The sequence below is a fragment of the Brachionichthys hirsutus genome, chromosome 17, assembly GCF_040956055.1.
Source record: "Brachionichthys hirsutus isolate HB-005 chromosome 17, CSIRO-AGI_Bhir_v1, whole genome shotgun sequence".
Classification (NCBI taxonomy): Eukaryota; Metazoa; Chordata; class Actinopteri; order Lophiiformes; family Brachionichthyidae; genus Brachionichthys; species Brachionichthys hirsutus.
Window position 1 is genome coordinate 387,137 of NC_090913.1, and position 20,321 is coordinate 407,457.

At 45.2% G+C, this 20,321-nt stretch overlaps 2 protein-coding genes across 2 annotated transcripts; both read right to left on the reverse strand.

Annotated features, from left to right (window-relative positions):
* Nucleotides 1-1,663: 1,663 nt before the first annotated feature.
* On the reverse strand, nucleotides 1,664-11,382 carry gprc5bb (G protein-coupled receptor, class C, group 5, member Bb). The gene is made up of 3 exons (XM_068751356.1): nucleotides 10,281-11,382; nucleotides 1,783-1,895; nucleotides 1,664-1,708 (listed from the first exon to the last, which is right to left on the reverse strand). The coding sequence occupies exons 1-3, from the start codon at nucleotides 11,380-11,382 to the stop codon at nucleotides 1,664-1,666; spliced, it is 1,260 nt and encodes a 419-aa protein (XP_068607457.1).
* Nucleotides 11,383-14,706: 3,324 nt separating this feature from the next.
* On the reverse strand, nucleotides 14,707-15,831 carry LOC137906891 (lipopolysaccharide-induced tumor necrosis factor-alpha factor homolog). Its single transcript, XM_068751189.1, has 4 exons — nucleotides 15,577-15,831; nucleotides 15,360-15,404; nucleotides 15,117-15,264; nucleotides 14,707-15,020 (listed from the first exon to the last, which is right to left on the reverse strand). Exons 1-4 carry the CDS (start codon nucleotides 15,707-15,709, stop codon nucleotides 14,915-14,917), a joined length of 432 nt encoding a protein of 143 aa, XP_068607290.1. The 5' UTR covers nucleotides 15,710-15,831; the 3' UTR covers nucleotides 14,707-14,914.
* Between the last annotated feature and the right edge of the window lie 4,490 nt (nucleotides 15,832-20,321).

Here is a 20,321-nt window from a genome sequence, read left to right on the forward strand (position 1 = left end):
TCATCAGGAGACCTGAATCCTCTGGTTCCGTATCCTTCATCAGGAGACCTGAAGCCTCTGGTCCCGTATCCTTCATCAGGAGACCTGAAGCCTCTGGTCCCGTATCCTTCATCAGGAGACCTGAAGCCTCTGGTCCCGTATCCTTCATCAGGAGACCTGAAGCCTCTGGTCCCGTATCCTTCATCAGCAGACCTGAAGCCTCTGGTCCCGTATCCTTCATCAGGAGACCTGAAGCCTCTGGTCCCGTATCCTTCATCAGGAGACCTGAAGCCTCTGGTCCCGTATCCTTCATCAGCAGACCTGAAGCCTCTGGTCCCGTATCCTTCATCAGCAGACCTGAAGCCTCTGGTCCCGTATCCTTCATCAGGAGACCTGAAGCCTCTGGTCCCGTATCCTTCATCAGGAGACCTGAAGCCTCTGGTCCCGTATCCTTCATCAGGAGACCTGAAGCCTCTGGTCCCGTATCCTTCATCAGCAGACCTGAAGCCTCTGGTCCCGTATCCTTCATCAGCAGACCTGAAGCCTCTGGTCCCGTATCCTTCATCAGGAGACCTGAAGCCTCTGGTCCCGTATCCTTCATCAGCAGACCTGAAGCCTCTGGTCCCGTGCCGAGCCATTACATCGACCGCCACCGTCCCTTTTGGAAGCCGTTCATGTGCTTTAGAATGTTGCAGTTTGGAGAGTTCTGTCCTCAGAGTCTGAATACCGACCTCAGGTAAACAGGTAAAATCATTGAAGGCTGTTAGGATCCAAATGAAATGACCCCTGACCCCTGACCCCAGGCTCAGGGGTCAGGGCAGTTCACTTAACTGCTGATGTTCCCTTGTTTTCTACTCTATATTTGTCATGTCCTGTCGCTCATGTCAAGAAGGAATTTTGGAATTTAACATTGAAACTGATGTTTGTCTTCAATATGTATATCAAAAGTCTAGAAAACGCTCAAAATACATCAACTTTTACAAATGAGCTTATATTAAAACTGTGTCTGTCCAAGTGCAGCATCGATATTGGCTTATTAAATGGCTTTATTCAAAATAGTCATCAGTGAGCGGCCTACTCTCAGCCTTTAAACGGACTCTGCACAAGCTGCTAAATGAAATGACATGAGCAGATAAACCAAAGCGCCGCACAGCACGGATCAGGACCGAGATCCAGAGCAGAACGGCGGGTCCTCCGTGGGCGTGTCCACGACATTTGCATAAATGTGCCAAAGGTTTGCTCTTCTGAGGCCAAATAGAAACAGAAGCAAACATCGCTGATGACATCACGAAGCACAACAACAGCCTCAGCTGAAGGCCGTCTCCGTCACAACATTCTGTCTTCCAGCTTTTCCCTTCATGATGTCACAACTCATTCAGTACATTTAGATATTACACTCAATAATATATGTGCTGATGAAAATAACGCACAACTAATGTTCACCTATTGTGATAAAATATCTGAAAACGTGGAAGCTGCATCCCATCGGCTAAAAGGCGTCCAGCAAACCTCAGAAATATCAGATTGTAAAATCCATATATGTGTGAAAAGCACAAACACAGTAACATATGAATTCCCACCCAGCTTGTACATGTGGAATGTGATGTCGTTCATATACTCTTCTTCACAGGAAACAGGAAATGCTATCTCACACCAGCAGCTCCTCTTCAAGCCTCATCCCAATTCACCATAGCCGCCTCCCGGTGTAGTTGATGGGGGCTGTAGGCATCTGCAGGGGAAGCGAGCCGGCCGTGAAGATTACAGTACTACTGCTTGATTATTTGTTGTTTGATCTTTACGTACTGTTCCGCCATTCATCACCAGAGCCATCTCAGTGGGCTGGTACACGTGACCTCTGAAGGCGATGCCGGGACGGACACCCCCGTGGCCGCTGTGGTATGTTCCGGTGCGCAGCGCTAACAGGGTACAACGAGGTGCAGATGTAAATCACAGTTCAAACTAGAAAGACAATCAGAGACTGCAGACTCCGCCTCCAATAGACTATTGGATCTTGTGAGACAGTAAACAGGGCTTCCGGATCAGAGGGGCCAAACCTGCTCTAGCTTGCTGCTCCGGAACGTACTACAAGACTCCTTCTGGACTCTTTTTCCCATCATGCCATTCGTGTCCCTCCCTCTTAAAGTGACAGTTTACAGCACAGGCACAATTCCAGATGTAAAAATAATTCTAGAATCTGGATCCAGATCCGGATCAACGCCATTCTCCGGGAGGACCGAGCCACGGACAGAACCTTGCTTGTGTAAAAATATCAAGTCGATTGGGTTACTAGTTTTTGAGTTATGCGCTCGGACAGACAAACATACAAACGAACCCAATTGCAATACCCTCGCCTCCCCTTCGGCGAGGGTAACTAGACAAGCACTCCACTAACCTCCGCCAAGCTGCTCATTCCAGTCCGAAGGGGATTTACACCAAAAGAGATTTTTGCTGACTCAAGGGTTAGATTGTTTCTGATAAACCTAAAGTTAGACAAGTTAAACTTAATTCTATTCACTGTGTTTTTTATTTGTCATTTAAAATGAAGTTGGGAGTCAAGAGTGATTCCTAAGTATTTAAATTCCTGTACCACCTCAATTTTTTTACCTTGCACAAAAACGTTGGGATCACTGTCAGTATTTGCTCTTTTTGAAAAAAGCAAATACTTCACACAGTGATCTGGATCAGCACCAAAAGGTTCGAGACTGTTCTTGGTATCTTGATACACCAACCATGAAAAGTCAAAGTGAATCAGAGTTTAACTGATTCTTGAATTCATAAATGGGTTTAATGTTAAAATGTAATATTTGTTCCATGGCAACACTTTAACCTGCACATACTTTACCCTATAGACACTTTACCATACAGATACTTTACCATACAGATACTTTACCATACAGATACTTTACCCAATAGACACTTTACCAAACAGATACTTTACCATACCGATACTTTACCCTACAGATACTTTACCATACCAATACTTTACCCTATAGACACTTTACCATACCGATACTTTACCATACAGATACTTTACCATACCGATACTTTACCCTACAGATACTTTACCATACCGATACTTTACCCTATAGACACTTTACCATACAGATACTTTACCATACAGATACTTTACCATACAGATACTTTACCATACAGATACTTTACCATACAGATACTTTACCCTACAGATACTTTACCATACCAATACTTTACCCTATAGACACTTTACCATACCGATACTTTACCATACAGATACTTTACCATACCGATACTTTACCCTACAGATACTTTACCATACCGATACTTTACCCTATAGACACTTTACCATACCGATACTTTACCCTATAGACACTTTACCATACAGATACTTTACCATACCGATACTTTACCATACAGATACTTTACCATACCGATACTTTACCCTACAGATACTTTACCATACCAATACTTTACCCTATAGACACTTTACCATACAGATACTTTACCATACAGATACTTTACCATACAGATACTTTACCATACAGATACTTTACCCAATAGACACTTTACCATACAGATACTTTACCATACCGATACTTTACCCTACAGATACTTTACCATACCAATACTTTACCCTATAGACACTTTACCATACCGATACTTTACCATACAGATACTTTACCATACCGATACTTTACCCTACAGATACTTTACCATACCGATACTTACCATACAGATACTTTACCCTACAGATACTTTACCATACCGATACTTTACCCTATAGACACTTTACCATACAGGTACTTTACCATAGAGATACTTTACCCTATAGACACTTTACCATACCAATACTTTTCCATACAGATACTTTACCATACAGATACTTTACCCTATAGACACTTTACCATACAGATACTTTACCCTATAGACACTTTACCATACAGATACTTTACCCTATAGACACTTTTCCATACAGATACTTTACCGTACAGATACTTTACCCAATAGACACTTTACCATACAGATACTTTACCCTACAGATACTTTACCATACAGATATTTTACCCTACAGATACTTTACCATACCGATACTTTTCCATACAGATACTTTACCATACAGATACTTTACCATACAGATACTTTACCCTATAGACACTTTACCATACAGATACTTTACCATACCAATACTTTTCCATACAGACACTTTACCATACAGATACTTTACCCTACAGATACTTTACCATACAGATACTTTACCATACAGATACTTTACCCTACAGATACTTTACCATACAGATACTTTACCCTATAGACACTTTACCATACAGATACTTTACCATACAGATACTTTACCCTACAGATACTTTACCATACCGATACTTTTCCATACAGATACTTTACCATACAGATACTTTACCCTATAGACACTTTTCCATACAGATACTTTACCATACAAATACTTTACCCTACAGATACTTTACCATACCGATACTTTACCCTACAGATACTTTACCATACCGATACTTTTCCATACAGATACTTTACCGTACAGATACTTTACCCAATAGACACTTTACCATACAGATACTTTACCCTACAGATACTTTACCATACAGATACTTTACCATACAGATACTTTACCCTACAGATACTTTACCATACCGATACTTTTCCATACAGATACTTTACCATACAGATACTTTACCATACAGATACTTTACCCTATAGACACTTTACCATACAGATACTTTACCATACCGATACTTTTCCATACAGACACTTTACCATACAGATACTTTACCCTACAGATACTTTACCATACAGATACTTTACCATACAGATACTTTACCCTACAGATACTTTACCATACAGATACTTTACCCTATAGACACTTTACCATACAGATACTTTACCCTACAGATACTTTACCAGACCGATACTTTTCCATACAGATACTTTACCATACAGATACTTTACCCTACAGATACTTTACCAGACCGATACTTTTCCATACAGATACTTTACCATACAGACACTTTACCATACAGATACTTTACCCTACAGATACTTTACCATACCGATACTTTTCCATACAGATACTTTACCATACAGATACTTTACCCTATAGACACTTTACCATACAGATACTTTACCCTAAAGATACTTTACCATACAGATACTTTACCATACAGATACTTTACCATACAGATACTTTACCATACAGATACTTTACCCAATAGACACTTTACCATACAGATACTTTACCCTACAGATACTTTACCATACCGATACTTTTCCATACAGATACTTTACCATACAGATACTTTACCCTATAGACACTTTACCCTATAGACACTTTACCATACAGATACTTTACCATACAGATACTTTACCCTTTCGACACTTTACCATACAGATACTTTACCCAATAGACACTTTACCATACAGATACTTTACCATATAGACACTTTACCATACAGATACTTTACCCTACAGATACTTTACCATACCGATACTTTTCCATACAGATACTTTACCGTACAGATACTTTACCCAATAGACACTTTACCATACAGATACTTTACCCTACAGATACTTTACCATACAGATACTTTACCATACAGATACTTTACCCTACAGATACTTTACCATACCGATACTTTTCCATACAGATACTTTACCACACAGATACTTTACCATACAGATACTTTACCCTATAGACACTTTACCATACAGATACTTTACCATACCGATACTTTTCCATACAGATACTTTACCATACAGATACTTTACCCAATAAACACTTTACCATACAGATACTTTACCCTACAGATACTTTACCATACCGATACTTTTCCATACAGATACTTTACCATACATATATTTTACCCTATAGACACTTTACCCTATAGACACTTTACCATACAGATACTTTACCATACAGATACTTTACCCTATAGACACTTTACCATACAGATACTTTACCCAATAGACACTTTACCATACAGATACTTTACCCTATGGACACTTTACCATACAGATACTTTACCCAACAGACACTTTACCATACAGATACTTTACCCTATAGACACTTTACCATACAGATACTTTACCCTACAGATACTTTACCATACCGATACTTTTCCATACAGATACTTTACCGTACAGATACTTTACCCAATAGACACTTTACCATACAGATACTTTACCCTACAGATACTTTACCATACAGATACTTTACCATACAGATACTTTACCCTACAGATACTTTACCATACCGATACTTTTCCATACAGATACTTTACCATACAGATACTTTACCATACAGATACTTTTCCATACCGATACTTTTCCATACAGATACTTTACCGTACAGATACTTTACCCAATAGACACTTTACCATACAGATACTTTACCCTACAGATACTTTACCATACAGATACTTTACCATACAGATACTTTACCCAACAGATACTTTACCATACAGATACTTTACCCTACAGATACTTTACCATACCGATACTTTTCCATACAGATACTTTACCATACAGATACTTTACCCAATAGACACTTTACCATACAGATACTTTACCCTACAGATACTTTACCATACCGATACTTTTCCATACAGATACTTTACCGTACAGATACTTTACCCAATAGACACTTTACCATACAGATACTTTACCCTACAGATACTTTACCATACAGATACTTTGCCCTCCAGATACTTTACCATACAGATACTTTACCATACAGATACTTTACCCTACAGATACTTTTCCAATACCGATACTTTACCATACAGATACTTTACCATACAGATACTTTACCATACAGATACTTTACCCTATAGACACTTTACCATACAGATACTTTACCATACCGATACTTTTCCATACAGATACTTTACCATACAGATACTTTACCCAATAGACACTTTACCATACAGATACTTTACCCTACAGATACTTTACCATACCGATACTTTTCCATACAGATACTTTACCATACCGATATTTTACCCTATAGACACTTTACCATACAGATACTTTACCCTAAAGATACTTTACCATACAGATACTTTACCATACAGATACTTTACCCAATAGACACTTTACCATACAGATACTTTACCCTACAGATACTTTACCATACCGATACTTTTCCATACAGATACTTTACCATACAGATACTTTACCCTAAAGATACTTTACCATACAGATACTTTACCATACAGATACTTTACCATACAGATACTTTACCCTACAGATACTTTACCATACCGATACTTTTCCATACAGATACTTTACCATACAGATACTTTACCCTATAGACACTTTACCATACAGATACTTTACCCTATAGACACTTTACCATACAGATACTTTACCCTATAGACACTTTACCATAAAGATACTTTACCATACAGATACTTTACCCAATAGACACTTTACCATACAGATACTTTACCCTATGGACACTTTACCATACAGATACTTTACCCTATAGACACTTTACCATACAGATACTTTACCATACAGATACTTTACCCTATAGACACTTTACCATACAGATACTTTACCATACAGATACTTTACCATACAGATACTTTACTATACAGATACTTTACCAAACAGATACTTTACCCTATAGACACTTTACCATACAGATACTTTACCCTATAGACACTTTACCATACAGATACTTTACCCTATAGACACTTTACCATACAGATACTTTACCCTATAGACACTTTACCATAAAGATACTTTACCATACAGATACTTTACCCTATAGACACTTTACCATACAGATACTTTACCCTATGGACACTTTACCATACAGATACTTTACCCTATAGACACTTTACCATACAGATACTTTACCATACAGATACTTTACCCTATAGACACTTTACCATACAGATACTTTACCATAAAGATACTTTACCATACCGATACTTTTCCATACAGATACTTTACCGTACAGATACTTTACCCAATAGACACTTTACCATACAGATACTTTACCCTACAGATACTTTACCATACAGATACTTTACCATACAGATACTTTACCCTACAGATACTTTACCATACCGATACCTTTCCATACAGATACTTTACCATACAGATACTTTACCATACAGACACTTTACCATACAGATACTTTACCCTACAGATACTTTACCATACAGATACTTTACCATACAGACACTTTACCATACAGATACTTTACCCTATAGACACTTTACCATACAGATACTTTACCCTACAGATACTTTACCATACCGATACTTTTCCATACAGATACTTTACCATACAGATACTTTACCCAATAGACACTTTACCATACAGATACTTTACCCTACAGATACTTTACCATACAGATACTTTACCATACAGGCACTTTACCATACAGATACTTTACCCTATAGACACTTTACCATACAGATACTTTACCCTAAAGATACTTTACCATACAGATACTTTACCATACAGATACTTTACCATACAGATACTTTACCCTACAGATACTTTACCATACCGATAATTTTCCATACAGATACTTTACCATACAGATATTTTACCCTATAGACACTTTACCATACAGATACTTTACCCTATAGACACTTTACCATACAGATACTTTACCCTATAGACACTTTACCATAAATATACTTTACCCTATAGACACTTTACCATAAAGATACTTTACCATACAGATACTTTACCCTATAGACACTTTACCATACAGATACTTTACCCTATGGACACTTTACCATACAGATACTTTACCCTATAGACACTTTACCATACAGATACTTTACCATACAGATACTTTACCCTATAGACACTTTACCATACAGATACTTTACCATACAGATACTTTACCATACAGATACTTTACTATACAGATACTTTACCAAACAGATACTTTACCCTATAGACACTTTACCATACAGATACTTTACCATACAGATACTTTGCCCTATAGACACTTTACCATACAGATACTTTACCCTACGGATACTTTACCATACCGATACTTTTCCATACAGATACTTTACCATACAGATACTTTACCCAATAGACACTTTACCATACAGATACTTTACCCTACAGATACTTTACCATACAGATACTTTACCCTATAGACACTTTACCATACAGATACTTTACCCTACAGATACTTTACCATACCGATACTTTACCATACCGATACTTTACCATACAGACACTTTACCATACAGATACTTTACCATACAGATACTTTACCATACAGACACTTTACCATACAGATACTTTACCATACAGACACTTTACCATACAGATACTTTACCATACAGACACTTTACCATACAGACACTTTACCCTATAGACACTTTACCATACAGATACTTTACCCTATAGACACTTTACTTTTGAGTTTTCAAAAGTTAAATTTAAATTGATTTTAGTTGGATGTGGATACGTTCGCTCAATTTAGGTTTGAAACTTTTATTTTGAAAAACGAAGCAATGAAAGGAGAAACTATTTAGACTATGACGAAAAGTGTTTTCTTTAAAACATGGCAAATTTGATGAATGTTATAAACTAGAAAATACACAGTTAATATTCAAAAGCGACGCCAAAAGAATGTTCCAAAAACCAAATCACACCTTTGAAAATCTCTCTTCTGAATCAGATGACACTCCTGAGAATATTCAGGCAGTATGATGTTAAAGGACATGTTTACATTACTGTTTTACCAGTCTATGTGTCATTTTAACTTAATCCCTTAATCTTAACTTGAATTTTAATTTCACCCAATCAGTTCAAACAGTTTGCTTTCTCCGGACTTTCCTATCGTAAAAAACACTTCAGTCCTTGTTTGGATCTGAAAACAGGTGAGTATTTTAATTTATTTATTTCAAAATATAACATATTAATGTAAGATAAAACATTTCTTAATTACATTTATGCATCAATATGGTTAATTTGATTTAATTAATATTTAAAATGAACCGAAAACTCTGGTGTTAGTTTCTTGTATGTATGGTTTACTTCACATACCTTTATTTTAATAAAGAAACCCATAAAATGCATAAAGATGTTTAAGGTCACTTTACCCTCTGTGTGGGCTATTAAAGCACATAAAGGCCTAAAGGTCTAAGGTCAGTTTACCTCTCTGGGTTATTAAAGCACATAAAGGCCTAAAGGTCTAAGGTCAGTTTACCTCTCTGGGCTATTAAAGCACATAAAGCCCTACATGTTTAAGGTCAGTTTGACCTCTGTGTGGCCTACGACCCTTGCGAGTTGGCAGATGGACGCCGGCCTACTTGCGCTGTGCTCCTCCATGGAGAAGGCCTGATTTTCGGAGAAGGGTCGGTGAGAATGTGACGGCGCTTCATCTGCAAAGTGAGGAGAAAGGGAGGCGTGGCCGGTGTCGTAGAAGTCCTGTGTGCCGGGCTGGGGAGTTTTCCTGAGACACAGGTGAGCCTCTGGGACGGCGTGGAACAGCAGCAGGATCCAGCCCTGAATGACCAGGGCCACCGCTAGCGCAGGTTCATCCAGCACCTTGACATCCTTTCTTCCACCCCCTGACCTTTCACCTTTGGCCCTCCCCCTCAGTGTCTGGCTGCCATAGAGATAGAAGCCCAACCAGGCTACCCAGAGCAACGCTGACGCCAGACTAGACAGGAAGAGCCACACGGCATTGCACTTCCATCTCCGTTTTTCATTCTCCCCTTCTCCATCGTCTTCACTCCCATCTGCTTCCTCTGCCCCCATCTCCCCACCACACAGCACCACCCCCAGAGAAAGCCCCATGGCAATGAGGAGCAGCCCCAGGGTGTAGCTGCATGTCAGAGCAAAGTCTAAAGGTGGGTATTCACAGGCTGGATGGCCCTCTCTGACGACAGTCAGCAGGACCCATTCAGCAGAGATGATCCCCTGAACCAGGGCCAGAGCCAGGCCGAGGGCGGCCAGGGAGCTGCCCGGGGGGCTGGACTTCCCAGCCACCAACCTCCTGAGCCTCACGCCCTGCACCAGCAAGCTGGAGAAGCAGAGGGCAAAAAGAGGCCCCCAGAAGGCCCGGCGGACTATACAGAGTGCCTGGTTCTTCCCCACCAGGAAGCCCAGAGAGATGCAGAACAGCCCAAGGAGCGTGCCCAGGAGCAGGAGGAGGGGCCCGACGCTGGAGCGCCGGGCCGGGTCAGAGAGGGAGCGCAGCCTGACCAGGAGGAGCACAGCAATGACCAGAGAGCTGAGGCCCCCGCTGCAGGCCACCGCCTCCAGAACCACGCCCCACACGGCCTCCAGGTCACAGAGCACTCTGTAGGGGGGGTCCACGTCCACACTGCAGCCCCAAGGAGGAGGGGGAGATGGGTGGGAGGAGCTGTAGCCAATCAGTGATAGGAGGCAGATGATGGTGACAGCCATCTTAGAGAGACAGAGATAGAAAGTGATGAAGAGCAAGGGTTAAAGGAGAGGAAGAAGGGTAGAGGTAAAGAAGAAAGAGAGATGCTGTGGAGAGAAACAGAGAGAGAGAGAGAGAGAGAGAGAGAGAGAGAGAGAGAGAGAGAGAGAGAGAGAGAGAGAGAGCGAGAGAGAGGCAAGCAGGTGAACATAGTTAAAAAAAAACATTCGCTCATAAATCATCACAGCAGAAACAACGCTTTCAGACACACACACACACACACAAACACACAAACACACACACACACACACACACACAGACCAGACCCTGCTTTTAGCACTGGGCAATGGTTTCCATGGGGACGAGAAACAGCGTGGGCTGACTACATTGCATACTGGGCTTTTGAGAAGTCGAGTTAGCTGGAACCAAACACGCACACACACGCATACACACACACACACTCACACACACCTACACACACACAAACACACCTACACACACACACACACACGCATACACACACACACACTCACACACACCTACACACACACAAACACACCTACACACACACACTCACACACACACTCACACACACACTCACACACACCTACACGCACACAAACACACCTACACACACACAAACACACCTACACACACACGCACTCACACACACACGCACACACACACACGCACACACACACACACACGCACTCACACACTCACACACTCACACACATACACACACACACCTACACACACACAAACCTACACACACACACGCACGCACACACTCACACACTCACACACACACACGCACACACACACACACACACGCACTCACACACTCACACACTCACACACATACACACACACACCTACACACACACAAACCTACACACTCACACACTCACACACATACACACACACACCTACACACACACAAACCTACACACACACACGCACGCACACACTCACACACTCACACATACACACACCACACACACACACCTACACACACTCACACACACTCACACGCACTCACACACCTACACACACTCACACGCACTCACACGCACTCACACACACTCACACACACTCACACACACTCACACACACTCACACACACTCACACACACACACACACTCACACACACACACTCTTCAGTCTAAATAAATAGAAACTCACCTCCAGTAAATGGCTGATCACTTTTACTGACGATGCGTCATCGCTCTGCAGTCGTTGGGTCGGGTCTGGGTTTCTAGCTCCGGTTAGTAAAAGCCTCGCTGCAGCTGAACTGTTCCGGTTTCCATGGTGTCTTTGGAAACGTCTCAGCTCTTGTTGTTCTGAAGTCACACCTGGTGAGATCAATCATCGGCTGCTGGAGAGCTCAGAATTATGACGCATGCGACGCCGCTCCCCTCAAATATATCCTCCCTCCGTTTCTCTGTTCATTCCGTCTGAGGGCTTCTCTCTCTCCGCTTCACGCTGACTCTGCTTCAGCTCCTCTTCACCCACACACCGATGTCTAATCAGGAAGGAGATGGGATGTGAGCGCAGAGGTTCACGGCCCATCCAGTATTATGCACATCTCAGGCTTCCTCATCTTCCTCATCCTCTCACTCAGTTGCTCTGTGACCACGGATCAGTGGGAAACGAAGCTCCGTCCTCCATCACTGCAGTGAGTGACAACAGGTGAGTCCAGAGGCCACGTGGGCATCCTTCATCATCATCATCATCATCCCAGAAGAGAGCATTACATAAGACCAGGTCTGAGAGTGGCGTAATCCCCTCCCCTGGTGTCTGGCTGGGGAGGGCGACCCCGACCCGGAGCAGCCTCAGTGTGAGCTGACTGGATCAGAGGCCAGCGTCAAACAGGTGAATGAAGAAACACACAGGTCTTCATCACATGCGTCATCATCTTCATCATTTTCTGAGCAAACACTTCAGTGGAGTTTAGCTATCGATGATCACCTTCCACGCTGGAACAGTCACGGCACAGATCAATGAGTTGATCACAAATAAAACCCCGTTTCCAACAAAGTCGGGGCGCTGTGTAAGATCGAATAGAAACAGATTGAAATGATGCAAGGAATGTTGAAGCCAGATTTTAGCGACGCAAAAAGACATCAAATGTTGAAAATGAGAAATTTTACTTTTGGAAAATCTTATTCTAATTTTGACCTTGATGCAGCAACACCTTTCCATCCATCCATCCATCCATCCATCTTCTTCCGCTTATCCGGGGGGGCAGCAGCCTAAGCAGGAAGCCCAGACTTCCCTTTCCCACTTCCTCTAGCTCTTCCGGGGGGATCCCGAGGCGTTCCCAGGCCAGCCGAGAGACATAGTCTCTCCAGCGTGTCCTGGGTCTTCCCCGTGGTCTCCTCCCGGTGGGACGTGCCCTGAACACCTCACCAGGGAGGCTCCTCTCAACGCGGAGGAGCAGCGGCTCTACTCCGAGCTCCTCCCGGATGACTGAGCTTCTCACCCCATCTCTAAGGGAGAGCCCCGCCCCCCCACGGAGGAAGCTCATTTCAGCCGCTTGTACCCGGGATCTCGTTCTTTCGGTCACTACCCAAAGCTCGTGACCATAGGTGAGGGTAGGAACGGAGATCGACCTGCAGGTGAGGGTAGGAACGGAGATCGACCGGTAAATCGAGAGCTTCGCCTTTCGACTCAGCTCTCTCTTCACCATGACGGATCTGTGCAGAGTCCGCATCACTGCAGACGCTGCACCGATCCGTCTGTCGATCTCTCGCTCCATTCTTCCCTCACTCGTGAACAAGACCCCGAGGTACTTGAACTCCTCCACTTGGGGCAGGATCTCCTCCCCGACCTGGAGGGTGCACTCCACCCTTTTCCGGCTGAGAACCATGGCCTCGGATTTGGAGGTGCTGATTCTCATCCCGGCCGCTTCACATGCGGCTGGGAACCTTTCTATAAAGTTATTTCATAGACTGTGAAAGAAAACACCTGGTGGAAAACCTCAGCATTCCTGATGTTATCTGGCAACAGCTTCGGAACATGATTAGGTATCTAAAAAATTCCAGAGAAGCGGAGTCTCTCCGAAGTAACGTTGGGAAATGTGAACGACTGAGCTGGAAAACAGAGTGGGGGAGTCGGCGACCACAAATGGTTCCGACAGTCGTGTTTCAAGCCGACTTGGTCGTAAATCGTCCATGTTAAATTACCGTAAGTAGATTATGCTGCGTCATGATGCTGTAAAAAAATACAAAAAACAACTGTGAGGTACTTTCCTCTGTGGACACATCAGGAGACAATTCTGATCAGGAAGTAGATTTACTATCAAGCCACAACAAAACAATCACTTCAGACAGATCATCAATGACATTTAATAGAAATCTAGAAGATACAGTGCCAAATTCAAAACATATATTTATATATGAATACTTGTATACAGTTGTCTTTATATAGAAAAAGACAGAAAATAGAAAATACAAGAGTGAAAGTGAAAGTGAAAATGAGAAAGTGAATGAATTGTGGGCACAGAAACAAATGTTGTTCTCTGAGGCGGCCGGCCCATCGGGGGGGGGGGCTCACATGCGTTCATAGATATGCAGGACTTGGTTACATCTGGGGCAGTGATGCTGCACATCCTTACAAGAATTCACACAAAACGGGATCAGGCAGAAAGGCCAGAGCCTGTAAGGAAAGTCAACACAACATGTCATCAAGGGCCCGTAAAAAAGGAGCCCAGCGGGCATTCTGATCAGACACCTCACAGGGAGCTTCACTCACAGGAGGATTCCGAGTGTTCCACAGATGACCCAGGTGAGTAGCCCATTTCTGTATCCAGTTCTAGTGATGACAGTGGTTTGGCAGTATGGACACAGCATCTGTCCTGGGACATTGGTCAGCTGCTGCTGCATCACCACCACCGGTCTCGCTGTGGTGAAGACACCCACCCAACCCCTATTACACACTGACAACACGCACCTTCAGCCTTATCTCAGGTAATGAGAAATGATAGGAGAGACCCACCTGTCTGAACGAGCTGACACTCTCCAGGGTATGCAGGCTGCGTGACTGGACAGCAGACATTTAACATGAGGCTTGGAGAACAGAGGAACATAAAGTTCCACCACATGCTCTAAACACGCATTAAGTAGGGAACCACCTGAGAAACACCATCCTGAAGCTATTCCATCCTACAGCTGAAAACAAGCAGGTAAAGGACCGATGAGCTCGGATCACTTACCAGGTTGGACCGAAGGCGGGGCTGGGTACTGGGCTGAGACCTGGGCTGTGTAGTTGGCTGTGTAGTGGGGTGGTGGTTGTTGTGGGTACTGGTGTTTGTCCCGGGGTTGGTATGGTGGTGCTGGTACATCCATTTTTTTCCAATCGGCTGAAGCAGCAGGAACAAAACGGTGAAGATCTGGTGAACCGGTGGCCGATGGTCTTCTGCCAACCAACTGATCTCTACGATGCCAACAGACTGAAGAGAGCCGTGGCAGAGCTGTCACACCTCTAACCGAATATTTCCAGCGTCTACTTTTGTACCACCTGTTATCAACAGTCTGAAAACTTGCTCATCAGGCTGGAGAGCTTCTCATCCCATTGAGGGCTGCTTGTTGCAACACAAGGAAGCCAGTTTGGTGACATTCCTCCTTCACCGGGCTGTCAGAAGAGACTGAGCCCCGCCCACCACTGAGGTCACAAATAGGGAAGCTGCCTACCAAGAGAATCCCGACTGTCACATGATGTGCAGCTGTTCTATAGAACCCCTTTAAACCACTCTCATCTCAATGTATGAACAAAATATAAACCAATCCAATCTGCCATGACCTTCTGACCCGGGACAGGTGGAGTGAAGAACACTGACTGTGTCTTTGTCGTGGTACCTGCTGGTGGGGGGCATGTCAGGCAGCAACGTTAGAATCAGGACAACTGGGTTTGACAAGGGGGCAGAACATCTCCAGAACTGCAGCTCTCATGAAGTGGTCAAAGGAAGGAAAGCAGTGAACCGGCATGATTGGCCAAGTCCAAAGAGCTCCGTCCAACCGCACCAACCAAGAAAGGACTCGTTTGCTCAGGGACACAGTTACTTACAAGACCCTAAGGTGCGATGCAGCAGCTGTAGGATGCAGCAGGTGTAGGATGCAGGAGCTGTAGGATGCAGCAGGTGTAGGATGCAGCAGCTCTAGGATGCAGTAGCTGTAGGATGAAGCAGGTGTAGGATGCAGGAGCTGTAGGATGCAGTAGCTGTAGGATGCAGTAGCTGTAGGATGAAGCAGGTGTAGGATGCAGGAGCTGTAGGATGCAGTAGCTGTAGGATGCAGTAGCTGTAGGATGCAGCAGGTGTAGGATGCAGCAGCACTAGGATGCAGCAGCACTAGGATGCAGCAGCTGTAGGATGCAGCACTAGGATGCAGCAGCTGTAGGATGAAGCAGCTCTAGGATGCAGCAGCACTAGGATGCAGTAGCTGTAGGATGCAGCAGGTGTAGGATTCCGCAGGTGTATGATGCAGCAGGTGTAGGATGCAGCAGCTGGAGGATGCAGCAGCTGGAGGATGAAGCAGCTCTAGGATGCAGCAGCACTAGGATGCAGCAGCTGTAGGATGCAGTAGCTGTAGGATGCAGCAGGTGTAGGATGCAGCAGGTGTAGGATGCAGCAGCACTAGGATGCAGCAGCTGTAGGATGCAGCAGCACTAGGATGCACCAGCTCTAGGATGCAGCAGCACTAGGATGCAGTAGCTGTAGGATGCAGCAGCTCTAGGATGCAGCAGCACTAGGATGCAGCAGCTGTAGGATGCAGTAGCTGTAGGATGCATCAGCTGTAGGATGCAGCAGCACTTGGATGCAGCAGCTGTAGGATGCAGCAGCACTAGGATGCAGCAGGTGTAGGATGCAGCAGCTGTAGGATGCAGCAGCACTAGGATGCAGCAGGTGTAGGATGCAGCAGCTGTAGGATGCAGTAGCTGTAGGATGCAGCAGGTGTAGGATTCCGCAGGTGTATGATGCAGCACCACTAGGATGCAGCAGGTGTAGGATGCAGCAGCTGGGGGTTGCAGCAGCTGTAGGATGAAGCAGCTCTAGGATGCAGCAGCACGAGGATGCAGCAGCTGTAGGATGCAGCAGGTGTAGGATTCCGCAGGTGTATGATGCAGCACCACTAGGATGCAGCAGGTGTAGGATGCAGCAGCTCTAGGATGCAGCAGCACTAGGATGCAGCAGCTGTAGGATGCAGCAGCTGTAGGATGCAGCAGCTGTAGGATGCAGCAGCTGTAGGATGCAGTAGCTGTAGGATGCAGCTGTGTAGGTTGCTGCAGCACTAGGATGCAGCAGCTGTAGGATGCAGTAGCTGTAGGATGCAGCAGGTGTAGGATGCAGCAGCACTAGGATGCAGCAGCTGTAGGATGCAGCAGGTGTATGATGCAGCAGCCGTAGGATGCAGTAGCTGTAGGATGCAGCAGGTGTAGGATTCCGCAGGTGTATGATGCAGCACCACTAGGATGCAGCAGGTGTAGGATGCAGCAGCTCTAGGATGCAGCAGCACTAGGATGCAGCAGCTGTAGGATGCAGCAGCACTAGGATGCAGCAGCTGTAGGATGCAGTAGCTGTAGGATGCAGCAGGTGTAGGTTGCTGCAGCACTAGGATGCAGCAGCTGTAGGATGCAGTAGCTGTAGGATGCAGCACTCGGATGCAGCAGCTGTAGGATGCAGCACTCGGATGCAGCAGCTGTAGGATGCAGCAGGTGTATGATGCAGCAGCTGTAGGATGCAGCAGCACTAGGATGCAGCAGCTGTAGGATGCAGCAGGTGTATGATGCAGCAGCCGTAGGATGCAGCAGCACTAGGATGCAGTAGCTGTAGGATGCAGCAGCACTAGGATGCAGTAGCTGTAGGATGCAGCAGCTGTAGGATGCAGCAGCTGTAGGATGCAGCAGCTGTAGGATGCAGCAGCACTAGGATGCAGCAGGTGTAGGATTCAGCAGCTGTAGGATGCAGTAGCTGTAGGATGCAGCAGGTGTAGGATTCCGCAGGTGTATGATGCAGCACCACTAGGATGCAGCAGGTGTAGGATGCAGCAGCTCTAGGATGCAGCAGCACTAGGATGCAGTAGCTGTAGGATGCAGCAGCTGTAGGATGCAGCAGCTGTAGGATGCAGCAGCTGTAGGATGCAGCAGCACTAGGATGCAGCAGCTGTAGGATGCAGTAGCTGTAGGATGCAGCAGGTGTAGGTTGCTGCAGTCCTAGGATGCAGCAGCTGTAGGATGCAGTAGCTGTAGGATGCAGCAGGTGTAGGATGCAGCAGCACTAGGATGCAGCAGCTGTAGGATGCAGTAGCTGTAGGATGCAGCAGCACTAGGATGCAGCAGCTGTAGGATGCAGCAGGTGTAGGATGCAGCAGCTGTAGGATGCAGTAGCTGTAGGATGCAGCACTCGGATGCAGCAGCTGTAGGATGCAGCAGCACTAGGATGCAGCAGCTGTAGGATGCAGCAGCTGTAGGATGCAGCAGGTGTATGATGCAGCAGCCGTAGGATGCAGCAGTTGTAGGATGCAGCAGCACTAGGATGCAGTAGCTGTAGGATGCAGCAGCACTAGGATGCAGCAGGTGTAGGATGCAGTAGCTGTAGGATGCAGCAGCTGTAGGATGCAGCAGCACTAGGATGCAGCAGGTGTAGGATGCAGCAGCTGTAGGATGCAGTACCTGTAGGATGCAGCAGCTGTAGGATGCAGCAGCACTAGGATGCAGCAGCTGTAGGATGCAGCAGCACTAGGATGCAGCAGGTGTAGGATGCAGCAGCTGTAGGATGCAGCAGCTGTAGGATGCAGTAGCTGTAGGATGCAGCAGCACTAGGATGCAGTAGCTGTAGGATGCAGCAGCTGTAGGATGCAGCAGCACTAGGATGCAGCAGGTGTAGGATTCCGCAGGTGTAGGATGCAGTAGCTGTAGGATGCAGCAGGTGTATGATGCAGCACCACTAGGATGCAGCAGGTGTAGGATGCAGCAGCTCTAGGATGCAGCAGCTCTAGGATGCAGCAGCACTAGGATGCAGTAGCTGTAGGATGCAGCAGCTGTAGGATGCAGCAGCACTAGGATGCAGCAGCTGTAGGATGCAGTAGCTGTAGGATGCAGCAGGTGTAGGTTGCTGCAGCACTAGGATGCAGCAGCTGTAGGATGCAGTAGCTGTAGGATGCAGCAGCACTAGGATGCAGCAGCACTAGGATGCAGCAGCTGTAGGATGCAGCAGCACTAGGATGCAGCAGCTGTAGGATGCAGCAGGTGTAGGATGCAGCAGCTGTAGGATGCAGTAGCTGTAGGATGCAGCACTAGGATGCAGCAGCTGTAGGATGCAGCAGCTGTAGGATGCAGCAGTTGTAGGATGCAGCAGCACTAGGATGCAGTAGCTGTAGGATGCAGCAGCACTAGGATGCAGCAGGTGTAGGATGCAGTAGCTGTAGGATGCAGCAGCACTAGGATGCAGCAGGTGTAGGATGCAGCAGCTGTAGGATGCAGTAGCTGTAGGATGCAGCAGCACTAGGATGCAGCAGCTGTAGGATGCAGCAGCTGTAGGATGCAGTAGCTGTAAGATGCAGCAGCTGTAGGATGCCGTAGCTGTAGGATGCAGCAGCTGTAGGATGCATCACATGTAGGATGCAGCACCACTAGGATGCAGCAGGTGTAGGATGCAGCAGCTGGAGGATGCAGCAGCTGTAGGATGCAGCAGGTGTAGGATGCAGCAGCTGTAGGATGCAGTAGCTGTAGGATGCAGCACTAGGATGCAGCAGCTGTAGGATGCAGTAGCTGTAGGATGCAGCAGCTGTAGGATGAAGCAGCTCTAGGATGCAGCAGCTGTAGGATGCTGCAGCGGTAGGATGCAGCAGCTGTAGGATGCAGCAGCACTAGGATGCAGCAGGTGTAGGATGCAGCAGCTCTAGGATGCAGCAGCTCTAGGATGCAGCAGCACTAGGATGCAGTAGCACTAGGATGCAGCAG

What these genes read in the sequence shown, in the direction of transcription:
- gprc5bb (XM_068751356.1), bottom strand. Translation starts at nt 11,382, where the DNA reads ATGGCTGTCACCATCATCTGCCTCCTATCACTGATTGGCTACAGCTCC. An exon ending in CATGGAGGAGCACAGCGCAA is followed by an intron (nt 1,896 to 10,280) that starts GTAGGCCGGCGT and finishes GTACCCTGTTAG; the next exon opens with CGCTGCGCACCGGAACATAC. An exon ending in TGGTGATGAATGGCGGAACA is followed by an intron (nt 1,709 to 1,782) that starts GTACGTAAAGAT and finishes CTTCCCCTGCAG; the next exon opens with ATGCCTACAGCCCCCATCAA.
- LOC137906891 (XM_068751189.1), bottom strand. Translation starts at nt 15,709, where the DNA reads ATGGATGTACCAGCACCACCATACCAACCCCGGGACAAACACCAGTAC. An exon ending in GTGTCAGCTCGTTCAGACAG is followed by an intron (nt 15,265 to 15,359) that starts GTGGGTCTCTCC and finishes TCTTCACCACAG; the next exon opens with CGAGACCGGTGGTGGTGATG. An exon ending in GGAACACTCGGAATCCTCCT is followed by an intron (nt 15,021 to 15,116) that starts GTGAGTGAAGCT and finishes CTTTCCTTACAG; the next exon opens with GCTCTGGCCTTTCTGCCTGA.